General features: G+C 34.7%; 1 protein-coding gene across 16 annotated transcripts in view; it reads right to left on the reverse strand.

Annotated features, from left to right (window-relative positions):
* The window catches only part of LOC149533827 (phosphatidylinositol 3-kinase, root isoform-like), a 246,894-nt gene extending 230,064 nt beyond the window's left edge, over nt 1-16,830 (reverse strand). For 2 of the 16 annotated variants that reach the window (XM_089804315.1, XM_089804323.1), the window contains exons 1-2: nt 16,587-16,717; nt 15,681-15,810 (exon numbers count right to left, since the gene is read on the reverse strand). In XM_089804315.1, the coding sequence (XP_089660441.1) occupies nt 15,681-15,768 (88 nt within the window). In that variant the 5' untranslated portion in view covers nt 15,769-15,810; nt 16,587-16,717. The other 14 variants (XM_089804324.1, XM_089804322.1, XM_089804320.1 and 11 more) reach the window with 13 other exon arrangements.
* Between the last annotated feature and the right edge of the window lie 765 nt (nt 16,831-17,595).

Consider the following 17,595-nt stretch of genomic DNA (forward strand, 5'->3'; position numbering starts at 1 on the left):
TGATTTCGATGCTCTCTTGCCTGGCCATGTATCAGTATATATATATGGGTTTGAATAGAATATGTCTTGGGTGGACATGTCTCCTAAGGAGACATGTCTCTTCCCTAACAGCAATTTGTTTATACAAACTAACCGATTATCAATCAGTGTCGATTATGATTAGTTTGAACTTAATCAAAGTTGCCAACCTTCAAGGGAATTTAATCAGACTTCGATCTGACTACATATATGCAAATAAGCCAATCATGATCATGGCTTGATCAATATATGAACAAGAAATATCAAGGAATAAATCTGTATAAACAGATCGATCATATACTTGGATAACAAAATAATTGATCTGTATCCGTGTGTGTGTGTGTGTGTGTGTTAATATAGGCTAAGTTATATTGGTATGCATGCATGTATGATATGAGTATATTGTCATCCAATTTATCTGAATGAAACTATTTCTTCAACAGTTAGTGCCAAAACTCACAAGTCTCCCTGTGAATTCTAAAAAAATGCAAACAAACAAAAACTGTTACCAGAAATAAACAATGCAGGGAAAGGTAGAAATACTAAGAAACATTGTGAGAGTATGATTGTTATAAAACCAAAAACACATAAATCTGAGTTGAAAGAGAAAATCTTAGAAATATGGCTTTTTGTGTGTGTGTGTGTGCGCGCGCGTGTGTTAATATAGGCTATGTTATATTGGTATGTATGCATGTATGATATGTGTAGATCATGATAGATTATATTGTCATCCAATTTATCTGAACGAATCTATTTCTTCAACAGTTAGTGCCAAAACTCACAAGTCTTTCTGTGAATTCTAAAAAAATGCAAAGAAACAAAAACTGTTACCAGAAATAAACAATGCAGGGAAAAGCAGAAATACTAAGAAACATTGTGAGAGTATGATGGTTATAAAACCAAAAACACATAAATCTGAGTTGAAAGAGAAAATCTTAGAAATATAGCTTTTTATGTTATGTTTATAACTTCATTCATAATTTTGTTCAGTTGGAAAGTGATTTTCTTACTTAACTTCTGTATCCATATGATTGGTGAATTGAGACTTAGATGACATTCTATTGCTTCTATAGTGCTTTGAATTTGAATTGAATACAGTTTAATACTTTACTTAAATAGTCTTCCTCCACATGCTACAGAGTAACTGAAACAAACATACTGATTGAAAACTTTTATACATGACCTCAAGCATCAAAGCAAAACGATTTATAGGACCAACATCTGTCAATGTCCCCTTTTCAATGATAATGCCATGGAAAAGACCTCTAGTCTATCCCTATTTCCCATAGGCTAAAAAGGGTAAAGCATGAGAAATAAATTTTAATATAATTTTAAGTGGAGCCCCGAAAGTTGAGAAATAATAATATTATTAGTTTAGAGGTAACCCATTTAGAGCAGCAATTGAAACACTCTGTTGGTGAGGCTGCCACCAAGGCATTGGGCTGCCAAGCACAGTGCCTACACTAGGCTGTTGCACTCATGGATTTGAATTTGTGAGTGTTTGGCAGTTTAAAAGGCTGTCGTTTACCAATCAGAAAAAATATATTATTAGAGTAAAAAGTGTTTTTTTATAACACTAATAATATTACAAAGTATTTTTAAATTCTTCAGACAAAAAGAAATAAAAAATATTTATCAATACTTACGGAAATTGGTCCCAAGGGCTAAATTGGAGTGTTGTGGGGGGGACTTAACTGCATTTTTGGATTATCAAGTTTTGCTATCATTTTGCTATTCATTTTTTCACAATTTGAGCTTCATATTCAAGTTCACTTTTGATAATAGAAACTCCTAGTTGATTTGAAGATCTTGGAGAACAAAAAAACTCATCTCCAACATTGGTAATTCCATCTAGGAGTTATGAATTAGTGACGTAGTGCAAGGCTGAGTGAACCCCCAAAGGAGGTAACCAAGCCCCCAAAAAACAACTACACAACGGAAACACAACGCAAGATACAAGATCTGATAGAAAATCCAACTGTTTATTCATCAACAACTGATTACATACAATGTGCTAGGCTATAAGGCCTTCCTAGTTACGGCCAAATACAAAAGCAATTACTGTAACATCTGGATTTCCCAGGTCTAAATTAAGAACTAACATACTCAAAGAATACAGTTATTACTTTGTTTCATAGGTAGACAGTTATATCATTCATGTTCATGTGAATAAGATTTACCGTTAAGATCAATTAGACAAAATTTTCTTAACTAAGAACTTGAAACACCAACAAATGAAGTTACTACAGAAATTGAAACCCACATACCTTGAAAAATCGAGATCGAAATTAAAACTAGGAATGCTTTTGCAACCACCCGGGTTAGTCCACCATACTTCTAATACAATATCACGAAACGACTTCTATCCAATATTGATAAATCTAAATCAAATGACAACTATCATTAAACACCTCTATATAAAATTAGGGCATCACTTACCACTAAAATCATTAGGGCATCGATTACCATTGGAATCTTTTAGGGCTTCTGATACCGTTGTATCACTTAGGGCTTCTGATACTACTGATTCAATTAGGGCTTCCGATACCGCTATATCATTTAGGGTTCCAGCTATCACTCAATCAATTAGGGCTTCAAATTTCTTTCCTTCCAATTACTTAACTGTTGTAGAAATTCAAGATTAGGAGATATTCTCATATAAATGAAAGTTGTTATATCAATTTATCAAATAAATCTATCCTTCGCATGTAAGTATAAAATAACTGTAGCAATGAAATAACTCAATTATTCTTACCTTCTCATATATAAAAGTGATAATACATGTTTCTAATAAACAATTGATGTATAACTTATCTGTCTGTAGAACGTCCAACAACTTTGGGAGAGGTGAAACATTGTCAAGGGCATAATCACCCAACCTCAGACCAAATCTTATCCCAACACAATCTCTAACGAGAAAGGTCCTCCCTACCTGGAATAGGACTTAGAACATCTTGACATCAGCTGAGCAACCTAGTACCCCTCAACTTGACAACAGGAGATTACATTAAACGGAATCATGCATGAGCTATTAAATAATTCATATTAAAATGATAAACATTGTTGCGTCATAACTGATTATTGTTTCATGTTGTTGCAGATTTCCTTTCTTTCACCTCGTCACCCATTTTCTTTGCTACATAGCCAGGTGAGTCCCAAGTGTTCGAAATTCTCAGAACAACCGGTTCTGCCAATTATACAAGAAGATTATATTCATCTAGTATTTTACAATCTGTGATTACATGATTATATTCTTTAAAGATTTCAGGATTGATTGTGTAATTCTATATCCAGTGGTTTAATGATTTTTGGTTCCATACTTGGTTACTAGATTATCACCTGCCATAACCAAGGCTAATTATAAGAAGTTCAGTCAGCAGATTCAAACAAGATATCAATTTATGGCAAACGATTGCTTCTAGCATTTCACATTTGTAATTTGGAACTTACAGAAACTCTTTGCATTTTAGCTTCCATTGAATTAATAGTTTATGATTCCAAGACTTGGTACTTTACTAAACATAACAAGGTTTTCCTATGGTTAAACAAGATTGAATATAGCTTGCATTTCTATTGTTAAGGAATCTGATTACGAAGGAAAATAAATTTAGCAATACAAAGAGACTGTTTATTCACATGACCTGGTATTCTATATAGAGTTGCCAAAGCTTGCTGCACACCAAATATTTCTTCTTCTTCAATCAAATTCTCAGATTGTAATGGCAGCTTCAATTTCAAAAGGAAATAAATACAGCAGTATGCATGAAACGTCAAAACTTAATCTGTAGAGGCTCCAAGTTTGCCCAAGGTTTGATGGTATTGGAAACCCGAGCTCAAAGCTTGGAACTATTACATGGAATGAGGAAAGTCGGATTTCAATAGGGTTTATTATGGAAAGATACCCCCCGGCGCCCGCAATAAGGCAGCCGGATATATGAAATACAACAACGACTTCCAGGCATAACCATACAATATCAAATCTCAGTATAGAAAAGAAATCACTTATGGCAGGGAATAGAGCCGGAATGAATAAGGAAAAGTGTTAACTGATAAGAAGGTCAGGAATGTGTTCTCCTCCCTACGGCAGCAAGAGACTCCCCACTCAATAATCAATCCAAGCTCGGTTATCAAAGGACAAGAACATGGCGGAAATGTTTTACTGAGATAAATGAACATAGCACATCAAGGCAGTCGGGTATATTTAAAAAGATGTCCGCCTCCATACACGGCTTCCATAATATAAGAACAAAATCATGACTCCTTGGTTCCCATTGGTTACAAAAAGATTAAACTCATGACTTCTTGACTCCCGCAAGTTAAAAGATTATAAGCCATTTGAATGCATCACAAATTCAAATATAAAAAGGAGAGAAATAACGAGGAAAAAGGAATAAGATGAAGTTGGACAGTTTTTAATTTTATTTTATTATTATTATAAGCCCTTATATACATTTACGAATGTATATCGATGAGGTGACATCAATAGATTATATAATTATAATTTATTGGTGCCACTTCATTTTTGTATATATGTATTCATATTTAAGAGTTTATAATAATGATTAAATAGAAAATTCAATAATAAATCTTCAAAGGTATGAATTATATTTTAACTCAATTATTTTATGCTTCTAAACTTATTTATTTAAATAGCTCATGTGGGTCCCACAGATGTATCTTGTTTCAAGTTGCCAAGTCCTCAACCCATCTGCTTAGTGATGGTGATGCTCCTTGCCTAATTCTTTTCTAACAATGCTTCAACCCGCTTCAACATGTTTCCTGCAAGAAAATTCCCCGCAGTTAAATTATATTATTATAATGAATTATTTAATCATAATTAATCATAACCGTTAACCATCTTCTCAATTCCATGAATTCGTGATTAACGATCAACTAGCATGTTATCTTCACTTGAAATCATAACAACTAATTATCTTACTATTTCGCCAGATTATGACAAATTAAACTGCCAACTAACTTCATGTGAACCTCAACAGCTATATTTCAAATTAGGTCAAAAATTGGGATGTAAAAATTACAATAACAATTCTGGAAGACCTCGCAAGATCCAAATAACTCCTAGCTAGCCCAGATCTGTAATACTACAGCAATTTGGTCGAAACACCAAGTAAGATCTAAACTTGTGCTCGCAAGCCACCAAGCAACCTTCTTGTTTCTAAGCCCACACTTAGCTACTAGCTCTACTCTTAATTCACAACTCTAGATTCCTTCCTGAATCTCTGCTACCCATGCATCCTACAACACTACCCAAACCCTCCTTTTATACTTGCACGGCCACAAGTCGGCCTATTGCAAATAGAATCATCTAGAGCCCAAATAAACATAATATGCCTTAGTCGGCTTACAAAATAAATAAAATTATAAATGCACATAGGAGAAAGAACCAAATCCCCAAATAGGTCCTCACACATCCCACAATCGATCCACATCACGATCACGTGCAACACAAATTAAATGCACTAAGTCGACTAATCAAATCTCCAAGAACATCCAGTCAATGAACCAACCCACTGAGCATTAACAGTAACCACCAAGCATACCTAGCAAGCACGTCAACCGAGCTCCCACAAGCATCATCGAGCACTAGTTCCATCAAGAAGATCATTAACCAAGCACCATAAGCATCAACTAGCTCCTTCAGTCATCGAGTTCCTCGGATGAAACTATAATTAGGAACTACCCCAATAGTGGCCAACCATCACCTCCTTTCAACCGAGTTAACCAACTCCAAGGCCAAAAGCCACTCCAACATACAAGACTACCAACTACCCCAAGATGCTCCCGCATCAATTAGTAAGTTTCATTGTTGTAATGTCCCTGCCACAAACTAGTCCATACAGGCAATTTAGCCTATTTAATTCTCATGGACTAAAGTTAGGAAAAAGGGAATCCATTAATTTAAATTATTTAATATTATCCAACAAAGCTTATTTATTGGTAATACTTTTTAACTAATTTAATAAGTTTATAAAGTGACATAAGAGGTATATTAATGAAAAATTTAATAAAGTCGCCTTATTTCCATAAGCTAAATTAAAATATTATAAGTGCGGAAGAATGAAAGGTGTTTCCAAAAGCTCCCAGGATTATTATAGAAGAACATTTCATGGATCAGTTCAAACATGTTAGTAAACAAATTTGTCGATTTAAAATGTTCCAATTGTTGAATAGATCATTATGGGTCAATGATCTCTGACAGGGCCAGCTCCCTTGTGTGATGGGGATATTTGGGATTTTTGTGTGCATTTAACCTAAAAGTACAAAAAAGAGACAAGCTAAAGAAAAGTTGGAAAAGAAAAAACCAATAGTAGACATATGAATACCAACTAAGATTCCACAACTACTAGCAATTACAAACGGGATTTTAGAACAAAATAAGTTTTTAATATGCAACAGTGAAGAAAGAAAGATAACAAATCTCAACATACATGGAAATAAGTTACCTTAACACATCCAACTCAAGATATTAGAAATGATTGTGTTTCATTACATCAGGTGCATATTTTATCGATGATTTGCATAGACACATAAAGGGATCACCAATTTAACATAGGAAAAAATAGCAATAATAACTTTGAAGACCATTTAGAACATACGACCAAATATATTCCTTATTATATTTATGAGATCAAACAATCTCATAAACGCTTCTCTACAATAGTTTCAGAATTAAAAATAATTTAAAAAGTTTTTGTGGGAATTTGTCTAGAGTTTCCCCCTCATTCTAAAGTCCCTTTACATTACATATAGCCTTGTATTTATAGGTTTTTTAGTTTTTTCTAACTACTGCCTATAACTACCTAGTAAGTACAGCCTAACTACGTTTGCAATTTTGAGAAAATAAAATAAGCTTTATTTTAGCAAAAAAATCTCAACTTCTATGCAAACAAGGGTTATTTTCTAACCTATAACAAATATGTAAGAAAAAGTCACTTGTACAAAAGAAGTGGAACATTGTAACTTCCAAGTGATAGGTAATGTAGGGCTACTTCTCCATTTGGTTAATTTCACTTGTACTTTGAACATCTAACCATCAAGGTAGTCAAAAACATAAAATTCATACCCTTCTATTGAAATGAACAAATAATTTTGAGCTTATCCATGATGATGAAAAAGATCAAGTAATGTAAAGCGCCCATTGATTTGTATATTGATCATTATCATAAAGAATACCCATTCAATAGCAACTTCTCTTCAAAGAATTTTTGCTCAACTACATTTGTCAATAAACTTTTATTTTCCATGAACCATGTTCAAAATCTATAGGAGGGTTGAATGTTACCCACAAAAATCCTGTTTTTGATCATCAAAAACCATTATTACCTTTGCATAGCAATTAGGCATGCTTGAATGACTTAAGAACTTCATTTTCCTATGCATATGCTATCAAATAATTCTCATTATTGGTTACTCTCTACTAATGTATCTGTGAGAATCATTATTATAGTATCTTTCCAACCTTTTGAAGAACACGAGTCTAAGAGTCAATGCGGTCTCATTTTGTGCATTGCAAGTTAGATGTTTTTGTTCTCGTGATAACTCTCGGATTAGAACCCCCCATCAAGCCCCTCCCATTTTAAATTTGGGTCTTGTCACCCACAACAACGTTGAACAACTGTCATTTGTGGAGGCCCCCAGCACCTCCAACTTGGGTAGCCCTCCCACATCCCCAAATTGTCTATCTCGACGTTTGAGCCATCCAATTTTTCTGGTTATTCTGAACCCCTCTCTCTTGTTGATGACCACGTGGATCTTTCCTTTTTCCTTGATGTTCTTCCTCCTAGTGGCCACCTGCGTTCTTTGTTTAGCTCGCCTTGCATTTTTCCTTCTCGCCAACCGGTGTGTAATTAGGAGACAAAGCTTGTGGTCAACTTGTCTTTTACCACCATCGACCCACTTTCATTTAATTTTTTAAAACATAGTCTTAACTTTGCTTGTGCTCCCTGTACCATTCCTCACATTCAATTTCTTGTTGAGATCAAGAATGCAATTCGTTCTCTCTCCTCGGATTTGGTTGAAGAGATTAGGCAGGATTGTGTTGTCGCCCTTAGACGAGCTAAATTGCCTGGACTCAACTTCCCCAAAGCTAAGATGCTTGCCTTCAAAAATTTTAATAACCAATAATGACATTGTCATCACCAAGGCTAACAAAGGTAATGCCAACTCCAAGATGCTTGAATTGCTCTCTAATTCCAACAACTGCCCTTTGATTCCAAGATTCTTAAGCAAGTTAAGACTTTTGTTTCCAAGTCCTCCTTTGATGAGGACATTAAGAAAAAATTGTTGCCTTCTAAAGCTTCTAAAGAAGTAACCCCTCGCATCTATGGGGTTCCTAAAATTCATAAAGAAGGCATTCCGCTAAGACCCATTGTGGACAGCATTGAGTCGCCCACTTATTTTTTGGCCTCTCATCTTACCAAGATTATCTCCCCCGTGGTGGGCAATTCTGATTCGTTTGTTAAAGATTCTAACCACTTTGTTTGATTCACAAAAGATGCCATGCTGGAGCAGAATGATATCTTGGTTAGTTTCGACGTGGTAGGGCTTCACCAAGGTCCCTATTCATGACTCTATTCAAATAATTAAGGGCAAGATGAGTGATGAGATTGCCACTTTAGTGGAGTTATGTTTGACGTCCACTTTCTATTCCTTCCAAACTGTCTTCTATAAGCAAGTAAATGGGTGGTTATGGGTTCTCCCTTGTCCCCCATCATTGTCAACCTTTATATGGAGCATTTTGAGGAGATGGCCCTCTATTCCTTTCCCCTCAAACCCAGATGGTGGAAGCAATATGTTGATGACACCAATGCATGTTGGTCACATGGACTTGACAAACTTGATGAGTTTCACAAACACATCAACAACTTGGCCACTAACATTTCCTTCACCATGGAGCTTGAGTTGAACAACCAATTACCTTTCCTTGATGTTCTTATCATCAAGAAGCTAGACAACACCCTCGGTCAGCATGTGTATCGCAAGGCCGCCCATACCAACTTATACCTCTACTTGTCTTCTCACCATCACCCCAGCCAAAAGGTGGGCATCCTTAAGAACCTTGCCCTAAGAGCCCGCAGAATTTGTGATAATGACAACTTAAACCAACAGCTAACCCATCTTCATCAAATCTTCAAGTTAAATGGGTACTCTCATAGGCAAATCTTGAAGGCACTTAACGAAGATAAGTCCTTCTATTTCTCTTACACCAACCCTAAACCTTTCGTGTCCTTGCCTGCCTTGAATGTTGCCCTTCCTTTTGTTGATGATATTTCCCAAAAGATTGACAGAATCTTATCCAAAAAGGGCCTTCACGTTGCTTTCAAACCCCTTTCTAGGGTAAGAATCTATGTCCCCTCGCTCAACGACTCCAAGGATGCTTTTCTAGACTCTAGAGTCTACAAGATTGTGTGCTCTTGTGGTGCACGCTATATAGGCAAAATGGGTTGCTCATTCCATACCACAATTCAAGTGCATAGTGGTGACATTAAGCACAATAGGATCCACAAATCAGCTTTAGCAGAGCACTCAATTTCTACCAAAAACCATATCTATTTGGAGAGCACCCAAATTATTTTCAAGGAAGATAGCTACTTCAAGAGGAAGTTGAAGGAGGCTATTGAAATCAACTACCATCCCATTAACCTCAACTAAGACTATGGGTAGTCCTTGAGCTAGTCTTGGCAACCGCTATTAGGTATGCTCAATAGCCACCATTTTCCTTGATGTTCCCCCTTTTCCCTCGGGTCATTCCTTGTTCCTTTGTCGTCTTCCTCAAACCAGCGCGCTCCTTGGGTCCCCCCTTTTTTAGGTCTGTCTTCTCCTCCTAATTGTTTTCCTTGGTTCTCCTCGAACCTCTCTTCACATCTTGTTCTCTTCCCCCCTGCCTTCGTCTTTCCCTTGACCTTCCCCCTTGTTTCCTTGCGTCCATAACTTGCCCCTAGTGTCAATTTTAGTGATTTGGTTTTTTTTAGTCTCTTTGCTTCCTTTCTTTCTTTCATGTTTGTTACTCTTTCTCCTTATATTTCTGCTTGTCCTTTTTGATTCCTTGTTTGTTGCTTTTTGTTTTCTTTTCTTTTTTCTTTTCTTTTTCTTTTATATGTATATATAATGCACATACCTAAATGTGTATATAAATCTATGTATATATATTTATATACATATTTGAGTTTTATGTGCATACTAATTTGCATATATAAGTATTGTTGTTATTATTTAGTCTTTTTATTTGTTTTTGTTGTGTGGCTTCACGTCCCTTATAGGTATTTAGCTATTGTAACATTTTTTGAAGAATTTATTTCCTCTTTTTCTATTTATATATGTGTGTATAAATGTGTGTGTGTGTGTGTGTGTGTGTGTGTGTGTGTGTGTGTGCACTTGTATATATGTGTGTGAGAGTATTCACATAGATATATAGTCCTATATATATTGACACATTTATATACTCACTCACATATATATTCTCTAGTATTAACACAGATTCATATATATATATATATATATATATATATATATATATATATATATATTTAAATGTGTATAAATATAGATTATATAAATTTGCACCAGTAGTTATATATTTGATTTTTATATACATTTAGGTTTATAAAATATGCAAACCTAAATGTATATAAAAATATAATATATAACTATGAGTGCAAGTTTATATATGTATATCAATAAATCTATATTTATACACATGTAAATAAGTGTATAAATATATCTATATTTATATGTTTATATATAAATCTATGTGAATACTAGAGTGTGTGTGTGTGTGTGTGTGTGTGTGTGTGTGTGTGTGTGTGTGTGTGTGTGTGTGAGTATATATGCTCTCATGTATGTATATGTGTGTGTGTGTGTGTATAATGGTTCTAATTTTTAATTTTATTTCTTACTTTTTTGTTTTTTGTTTCTTGTTTTTTTTTTCAGTTTTTAAGCTTTTATTTTTTGTATTGATTTGGGTAGGTTTGTTTATTTTTGTTGCTTTTTTGTGGTTTTGTTTTTATTTTATCTTTATTTTTATTTTTATTCTTTTGTTTTTTAGCCTCGTAGGTTTGTTCTTTTTAGTTTTTGGTTTTTTAAGATTTGTTTTTAATTAGATTTTCTATTTTTTTCTTTTTTCTTGTTTCTTCTCATTTTTCGTGCTTCCCTTCCCCCTCTTTTTCTTTTTATTCCCCCTTGGTTGGGCTTGGTCTACATAGTTCACTATTCCATTCTTGCATTTTCTCATCCTGATGATGGATCACAGAGTGCAATCCAAAATGTTGATGCTAAAAAAGCATACAATCATATCCAGAAACAAATAATTTTTATTTCAAATGGATTGTGGAAATCTAATATCATTCACTGCTTTCGTTTGGATTCCTAATGCTAACCACACCAAGTTTGATGCTAAGAGCCAAAAACTCGTGCTCATTGGCTACAATAATAATCATAAAGCCTATTGCCTAGTTGACATCGAAACTAATCGTCTCAACTTTAGCTCTGATGTGGTCTTTGATGAGGAATGAGGGTCATCTCAGATCTCTACTCCAGCTATGAATTCTATAGAATCAATCTCTCGAAGCTCAAGACTTGGATATCCGTCTTCCACTATGTCCCTCTAATAGAAGGGATTCAATTGAGAAGGATCCAGTTGTTCCTTTTCATGCCTCTCCATCAATTCCTTCTCTTGCAAGTCACCCAAACATGTAGCTCTACCACCTGTATTTCCTCAAGATTCATCTAATCTTTTGTTTAATGATGATACCATTGCACCTCTTGCTTTTGATGTTGGCACTACTACTCTTCAGACTAAATGGTGGGCTAAGACGATTGATCATTTTTGTGATGATGAGCTCATCGAGGATAGAAGTGCTCAAAAGAAGAGCAAACCTTCCAATTTTGTCAAATTACTCTCATGGCCAACATTCGCAATGTATGAGCCTGAAACATACACAGAGGCAAATGTGATACCTAAGTGTGAAGAAGCTATGAAAATTGAGCATCATAGTCTATTGAAAAATAACACTTGGGTTATGTTAGATCTTCCTTTAGGAAAGAAACCCATCAGATGCAAATGGGTCTACAAAGTGAAATACAAGGCTGAAGGTACTTAAGATAAATACTAAGTAGCCGAATTGGGTATGGGAACGGGTACGGGTACATGGGTACGAAATGTTGGTACAACAAAAAATTTTTAGGGTGTTGGGTACAGGTACCCGGTATGTCCACATAGATATATAATCTTTTTAATATATATGTAAACGTGCTGCTAAAAAACATACCAATATCAAAAACAAATTAAATTTAGAATTCACATACCAATACATATGCTAGTAGTTAAACAAAATCATAAAAAATTTTAGATTTTGAAACATAAGTAATTTAATTTAAAATTCAGTTTTCAATATCAAAATGATCGAACTAGTGTCATGAAATACAGTCATTGTTTGAAATAGAACTAATACTAGAAATCACTAATCAGAACCATATGGGTCATCATCAGTGTCAAGATTGTCATCAACATTGACATTAGATGATTGACGAGTGAAAACACTGAAAACAAACCACCAAGAGCTGTCGCTGCATGTAGAGCTGTCGTGGGAAGGAAAAGCAGATGCGGTGAATGAAATAATAACCTAAGCCGCATTATTGAAAAGGCTAAATTTTAGGTTTTCCTCTGTCAGTCAAAGTCAAAAACACATTAGAGTCAACGTGGAATTGCCACGCCAGCACCACAAGCCTCCCGAAACAAAACGAAACGAAACAGGCAAAATTGCAGCTGACTGTAAAATTAGAACCCTAGTCGATTCCATAATGGATTCCATGTGGTTTCTGATTGGGAATTGATTCGTTTTCGAGTACGAATGGCCAAAGCTAATGATTCGGTAACTTAGGATAAATACAAAGCTCATCTCATTGCCAAAGGAATCTCTCAGCGTGAAGGGATTAATTATTAGGAGACCTTTGTTGACAACAAAGATAAGCACCACCATAGCCAATAGTGGCATGTTGTGATGGTTAAGTTTTTGTGTTGTTATCCTTGCCATCAAGGTTCAAATCTCATGCGGATGAGGTCCCCCGTTTGTGGCCTCACTGGTTCATAGCTCCAGGTCAAAGTGTTTACCCCTCTTTACTAAAAAAAAAAACAAAGATAAGCACCACCAGATTACTTCTTGCCATAGCAACTCACTATGACCAGAAAGTCCATCAAATCGACATCAAATGTGCGTTCCTCAATGGTGATTTACAGGAAGAGGTATACATGACACAACCTCCTGGATTCAAGGTTGTTGGTAAAGAACACCAGGTTCTGAAACTAGTGAAAGCATTTTATGGCCTCAAACAGACTCCTCAGGCATGGTACATGAAAATTGATAAGTACCTTACAAATGAGGGTTTCGAATGGAATTCTTCTGACTTGAATTTGTATGTCAAGACTATTGGCAATGACATCGCCCTTCTATTTATGTTGATGATCTTATAATCACAAGCAATTCGACATATTTGATTCTAGAAAGCAAACAGAATTTATGCCAGTTTTTTGACATGACCAACCTTGGGCTTCTGCACTATTGCCTAGGTGTCGAAATCTAGCAGCAATCACGTGGCATCTTTATTCTCAATCTAAGTATGTCTTGGCTCTTCTTCACAAATTCAAAATACAGGATTGCAAACCTGCATCTACACTTATAGAGTTTGGTCTGAAGTTGTCAGCCAAATCTAGTTCTCCTACTGAAAATGAATCTTCATTTACGCAACTAGTGGGCAATTTGATCTATCTCATTGCCACAAGTCCTTATCTTTGCAAGAAGTTACATATCTTGCTTCAGAACAGCTCCAACTTCATATCATTGGGTTGCAGCTAAGCGCATCCTGCGCTATGTCAAGGGCACACTACACTTTGCTATTCTCTATAGGCAACCCAAGGAACCTCAACTCGTTGGTTACACAAACTCGGATTGGGGAAGCCTATTGATGACAAAAAGTCCATTCCATATGTCTTCAAGTTAGGCAGAGGTGTAATCACTTGGACCAGTAAGAAGCAGTAGGCAGTATCTCTTTCCTCAACAGAAGTTGAACATCGAGAAACAGTTAAAGCAGGTTGTAAGGCAGTCTGGCTTCATAGGATGCTTTCCGACATCCATATGTCTCAAGCAAGCCCTTTACTTCTCATTTGCAACAATCAAAGGATCCTCAAACTTGCCCAAACTCTAGTCTTCAATGAGGGCACCAAGCATATTGACATTCATTGCCATTTTATCCATCAGTTGGTTGAAGATGGATCTGCGAATTTGCAGTTTATTCCTACAGAAAATCGGACTGCTGATATTCTCACCAAGTCCCTACTTCCAGAGAAATTTGTCAAATTCAAGGGCCAGCTTGGTGTCATTGATAAGTTGACCTTTAAGGGAGGGTGGTAAAATAATATCTCCTAAATTAGTTTATTTCTATATTTAATGATCACTTCAAGATATTGTCAATATCTTGTATTATCTTGTCAATATCTTGTATAATAGATTATTTCTATTTGTATGTTTCCTTTTAAAGCATCTCTCCTGTACAATCTATAAGAATGATTCATTCTTAGTAAATAATCATCCAATATAATACCAAATTACTTCTGTAATAAGAAAATGTCATCAAATGGTTAGATTAAACTTATATTCCTCCTAAAATGAGTTTTATCGAATTTCCAGCTGCACTCTATGAGGTTATGGATTCATCAATCATGGTACAAAATAATTATGCACAAAAATTAAGCTTGAGGTTGATTGTGGTAAAAGCATTCTGCACAGCCTGTAATGATGAGGGACCTCATCGTTGTAGTAAATCTCTATATTTGGCTTGCTATTAAATATATTTGTGTGAAACTTAATATGATGATGTTTTCATTACGTACATCATGATACTTTACAGGCTACGGTTACAAGAAGTTTGCTGGATCGGTGAATGGGGAAACAATTGAATGTCTTAAAGACAATGAAAAGCAATGATTTCTGATGCTTCTGCTGTAACTTAAGCACCTATTGTAAACTAAAAGACATTGAAGTACATGTTTTGTTTATTCTCTCTACTCTCTTTACTCCACCATCAGCTTTTGATGATGGCGGCAAACAGTTTCAAATGATTTAAGAATGTCAAAACTGTCATTAGTAGTTTCTAAATCCTTGAGGAATTCGCACTCAGAGAATGAGAAAGTAGATAAACTTCGTTATTGGCGGACATTAATCATATTGAGCAACATAAAAAAATGCAGGTAGCACTGAGCTATGGGACTGGTTGCAGGTGAATCAACATAAAAACTCTAGCAGCAAATTGATTTCAATGTGAGGACGGGATTCGGGGATAATGAATGCTTTTAAGAATACTGATGGCATGAAGTAATCATATTCTTCCATAACAGCTATAAGCTCAAAGAGACACTTATGTTGAACTAAAGTGGAGAAAGCTGCCTTAAGATTCCTGTAGCTTTAAATACCGCTGTATCTTTAGGCAATCATTCCCAAACACAAGTCTGCGCTAAATATACATGACTAGATTCCTAAAGCCTGTAGCATCTTCTGAGTGCCTTATTATTCACTCTTCAAAACACAAATTTAATTAAAACCTTTTCAATGCCAAGCATATTATAGAATTACCAGAAGATGATATCTTACGTGGGTTTCCTTCTAGTCTATCCACTCGATATGCGACAGGTGAATTAATGTCACAAGACAAGAAGAATCTATATTCGTTCCCACTCATTTGAGCCCGCCACACTAAAATTCACCACAAAATTCTGTTGATCTGCAGCAAGAACAGAAAAGATCAGATCTCCATAAACCCCGAAGTAAATTCATAATTGACTAAACCGAATGTTATCTTTCATTCATAAACATTCGAAATGCACATTCATGTTTTCTTTTAAAACATGCGAATTGTTTATTCTTTTTTATATCAAATTAGGGGTCTAAAACTAAGAAGAATCAAGAAGGTTCATATGCCTTAGAAATCAACAAATAGCAATATAGCAGCACCAACTGTCGCGTAACATGAATGGAAAGTAAAGATTTCACGATTCAACCTATGGCCACTCTGATAATAAAGCTACGCTTCAAGTAAATTGCAGCAAACTTATTCGAAAAGACTGGCTTTGGGTTCCGAATTGAAGAAAGGTTAAATCAAAAAATCATTAACCACTTCAGTTGCAGGGTTTACGAAAAAGTCTAAAGATAATATAAATAACATACCGGCTTTTTAAAAATGGCCCTTATTCAATATTTGAGAAAACTCACAAGGTGATTTATCACGAGGATAAAGAATTGTGTTGGACTAACAATTAATCTAAGTCGGTCAAATCAACTTAAAACAAATCAATTAACAGATTTAACCAAGCAAAATGAAAGATGAAAGAACCATTGAATAAATGAACATTAAGAAAACCGTGAAATGAAGGAATTTGAGGGAAGGAATCATCAAGTTAATTGACAGTTGAAAAATCTTTTCGGACAGTCTAAAATCGCAGAAACTGCTCTGATTTTCATTTACACTCGGTATGCAAACCATTAAAGATGCATGATTACAATTTCTAACACTAAAATCTATGTGAATAAGAGTGCAGTCGTCGAATTGCAGAGCGGTGTATTTCAATGTTCGAATGATCCCGTCAAATGTCAGCTAGAGAGAAAATTTAAAAAGCAATCGTGCTTTGCGTAATATTAACTTGCTTTTTGGGCCAGGTGAATGAAATCATTTTTTCAACAGTGTTGATTCTGATTTACTCACGATTTCAAAACCGTCTTCGAATTTCTCTTAAATTGATAATTCGAGATAATAAACTATAGACGTTTTGACTATACATAAACAAGAGCTCTTTGGGAGTTGGAGTCCCTCTCTTTTGGATCATTGCGGGGATAGGTCTCACTAATTATTTTTAAAATGGTTTTAGAGTGTGTATATCTTTTAATTTTAAGTACTTTATAATTGTTCTCAAAAAATTTGTAAAATGGCTTTAATAGTGTGACATTTTGGTTATCCAAAAGATAAATATGTGAGTTTAGTAGAATAAAAAGTGAAATGATATTTTACCATTTTTTGACATATCTTCATTCTACTTAAATATAAAACATATATAATTTTGATTAGATATCATTTTGATTGACTCTTTACTATAAAACAGTTTTCAAAAATGGTCATTAAAAATATAGAATAGTTGTTAGAAACACTAATTTTTTGCCAAATATATAAATTTAACATTAATATGTTAAATATTAAATCTGTTAGTATTAGAACATTTGATTTGAAAAAAGAAATCTTCTACTATAACATTTAAATTTTTAAAAAACTGATAAAAGAATAAGTTTTTTTAATATATTTTTCCATTGAAATAATATCTTTATCTTATCGTTTGAATTATCATCATTATGGCCAAGTAGGGAATTAAACATTAATATTTACTTCTTTTACTTTACTTTTATAAAATTTCTCTTTTTAAATTTAATTTTAACCGTTAAAAGAGTCCATAACTTTCATTTCTATGATCTCATAGGCCAAATAATGAAAAGCAAAACAAAAAGATAGCCTTACTATATC

Source organism: Cupressus sempervirens, chromosome 10 (genome assembly GCF_028749045.1).
Source record: "Cupressus sempervirens isolate cs-2001-9-10 chromosome 10, ASM2874904v1, whole genome shotgun sequence".
Lineage (NCBI taxonomy): Eukaryota > Viridiplantae > Streptophyta > Pinopsida > Cupressales > Cupressaceae > Cupressus > Cupressus sempervirens.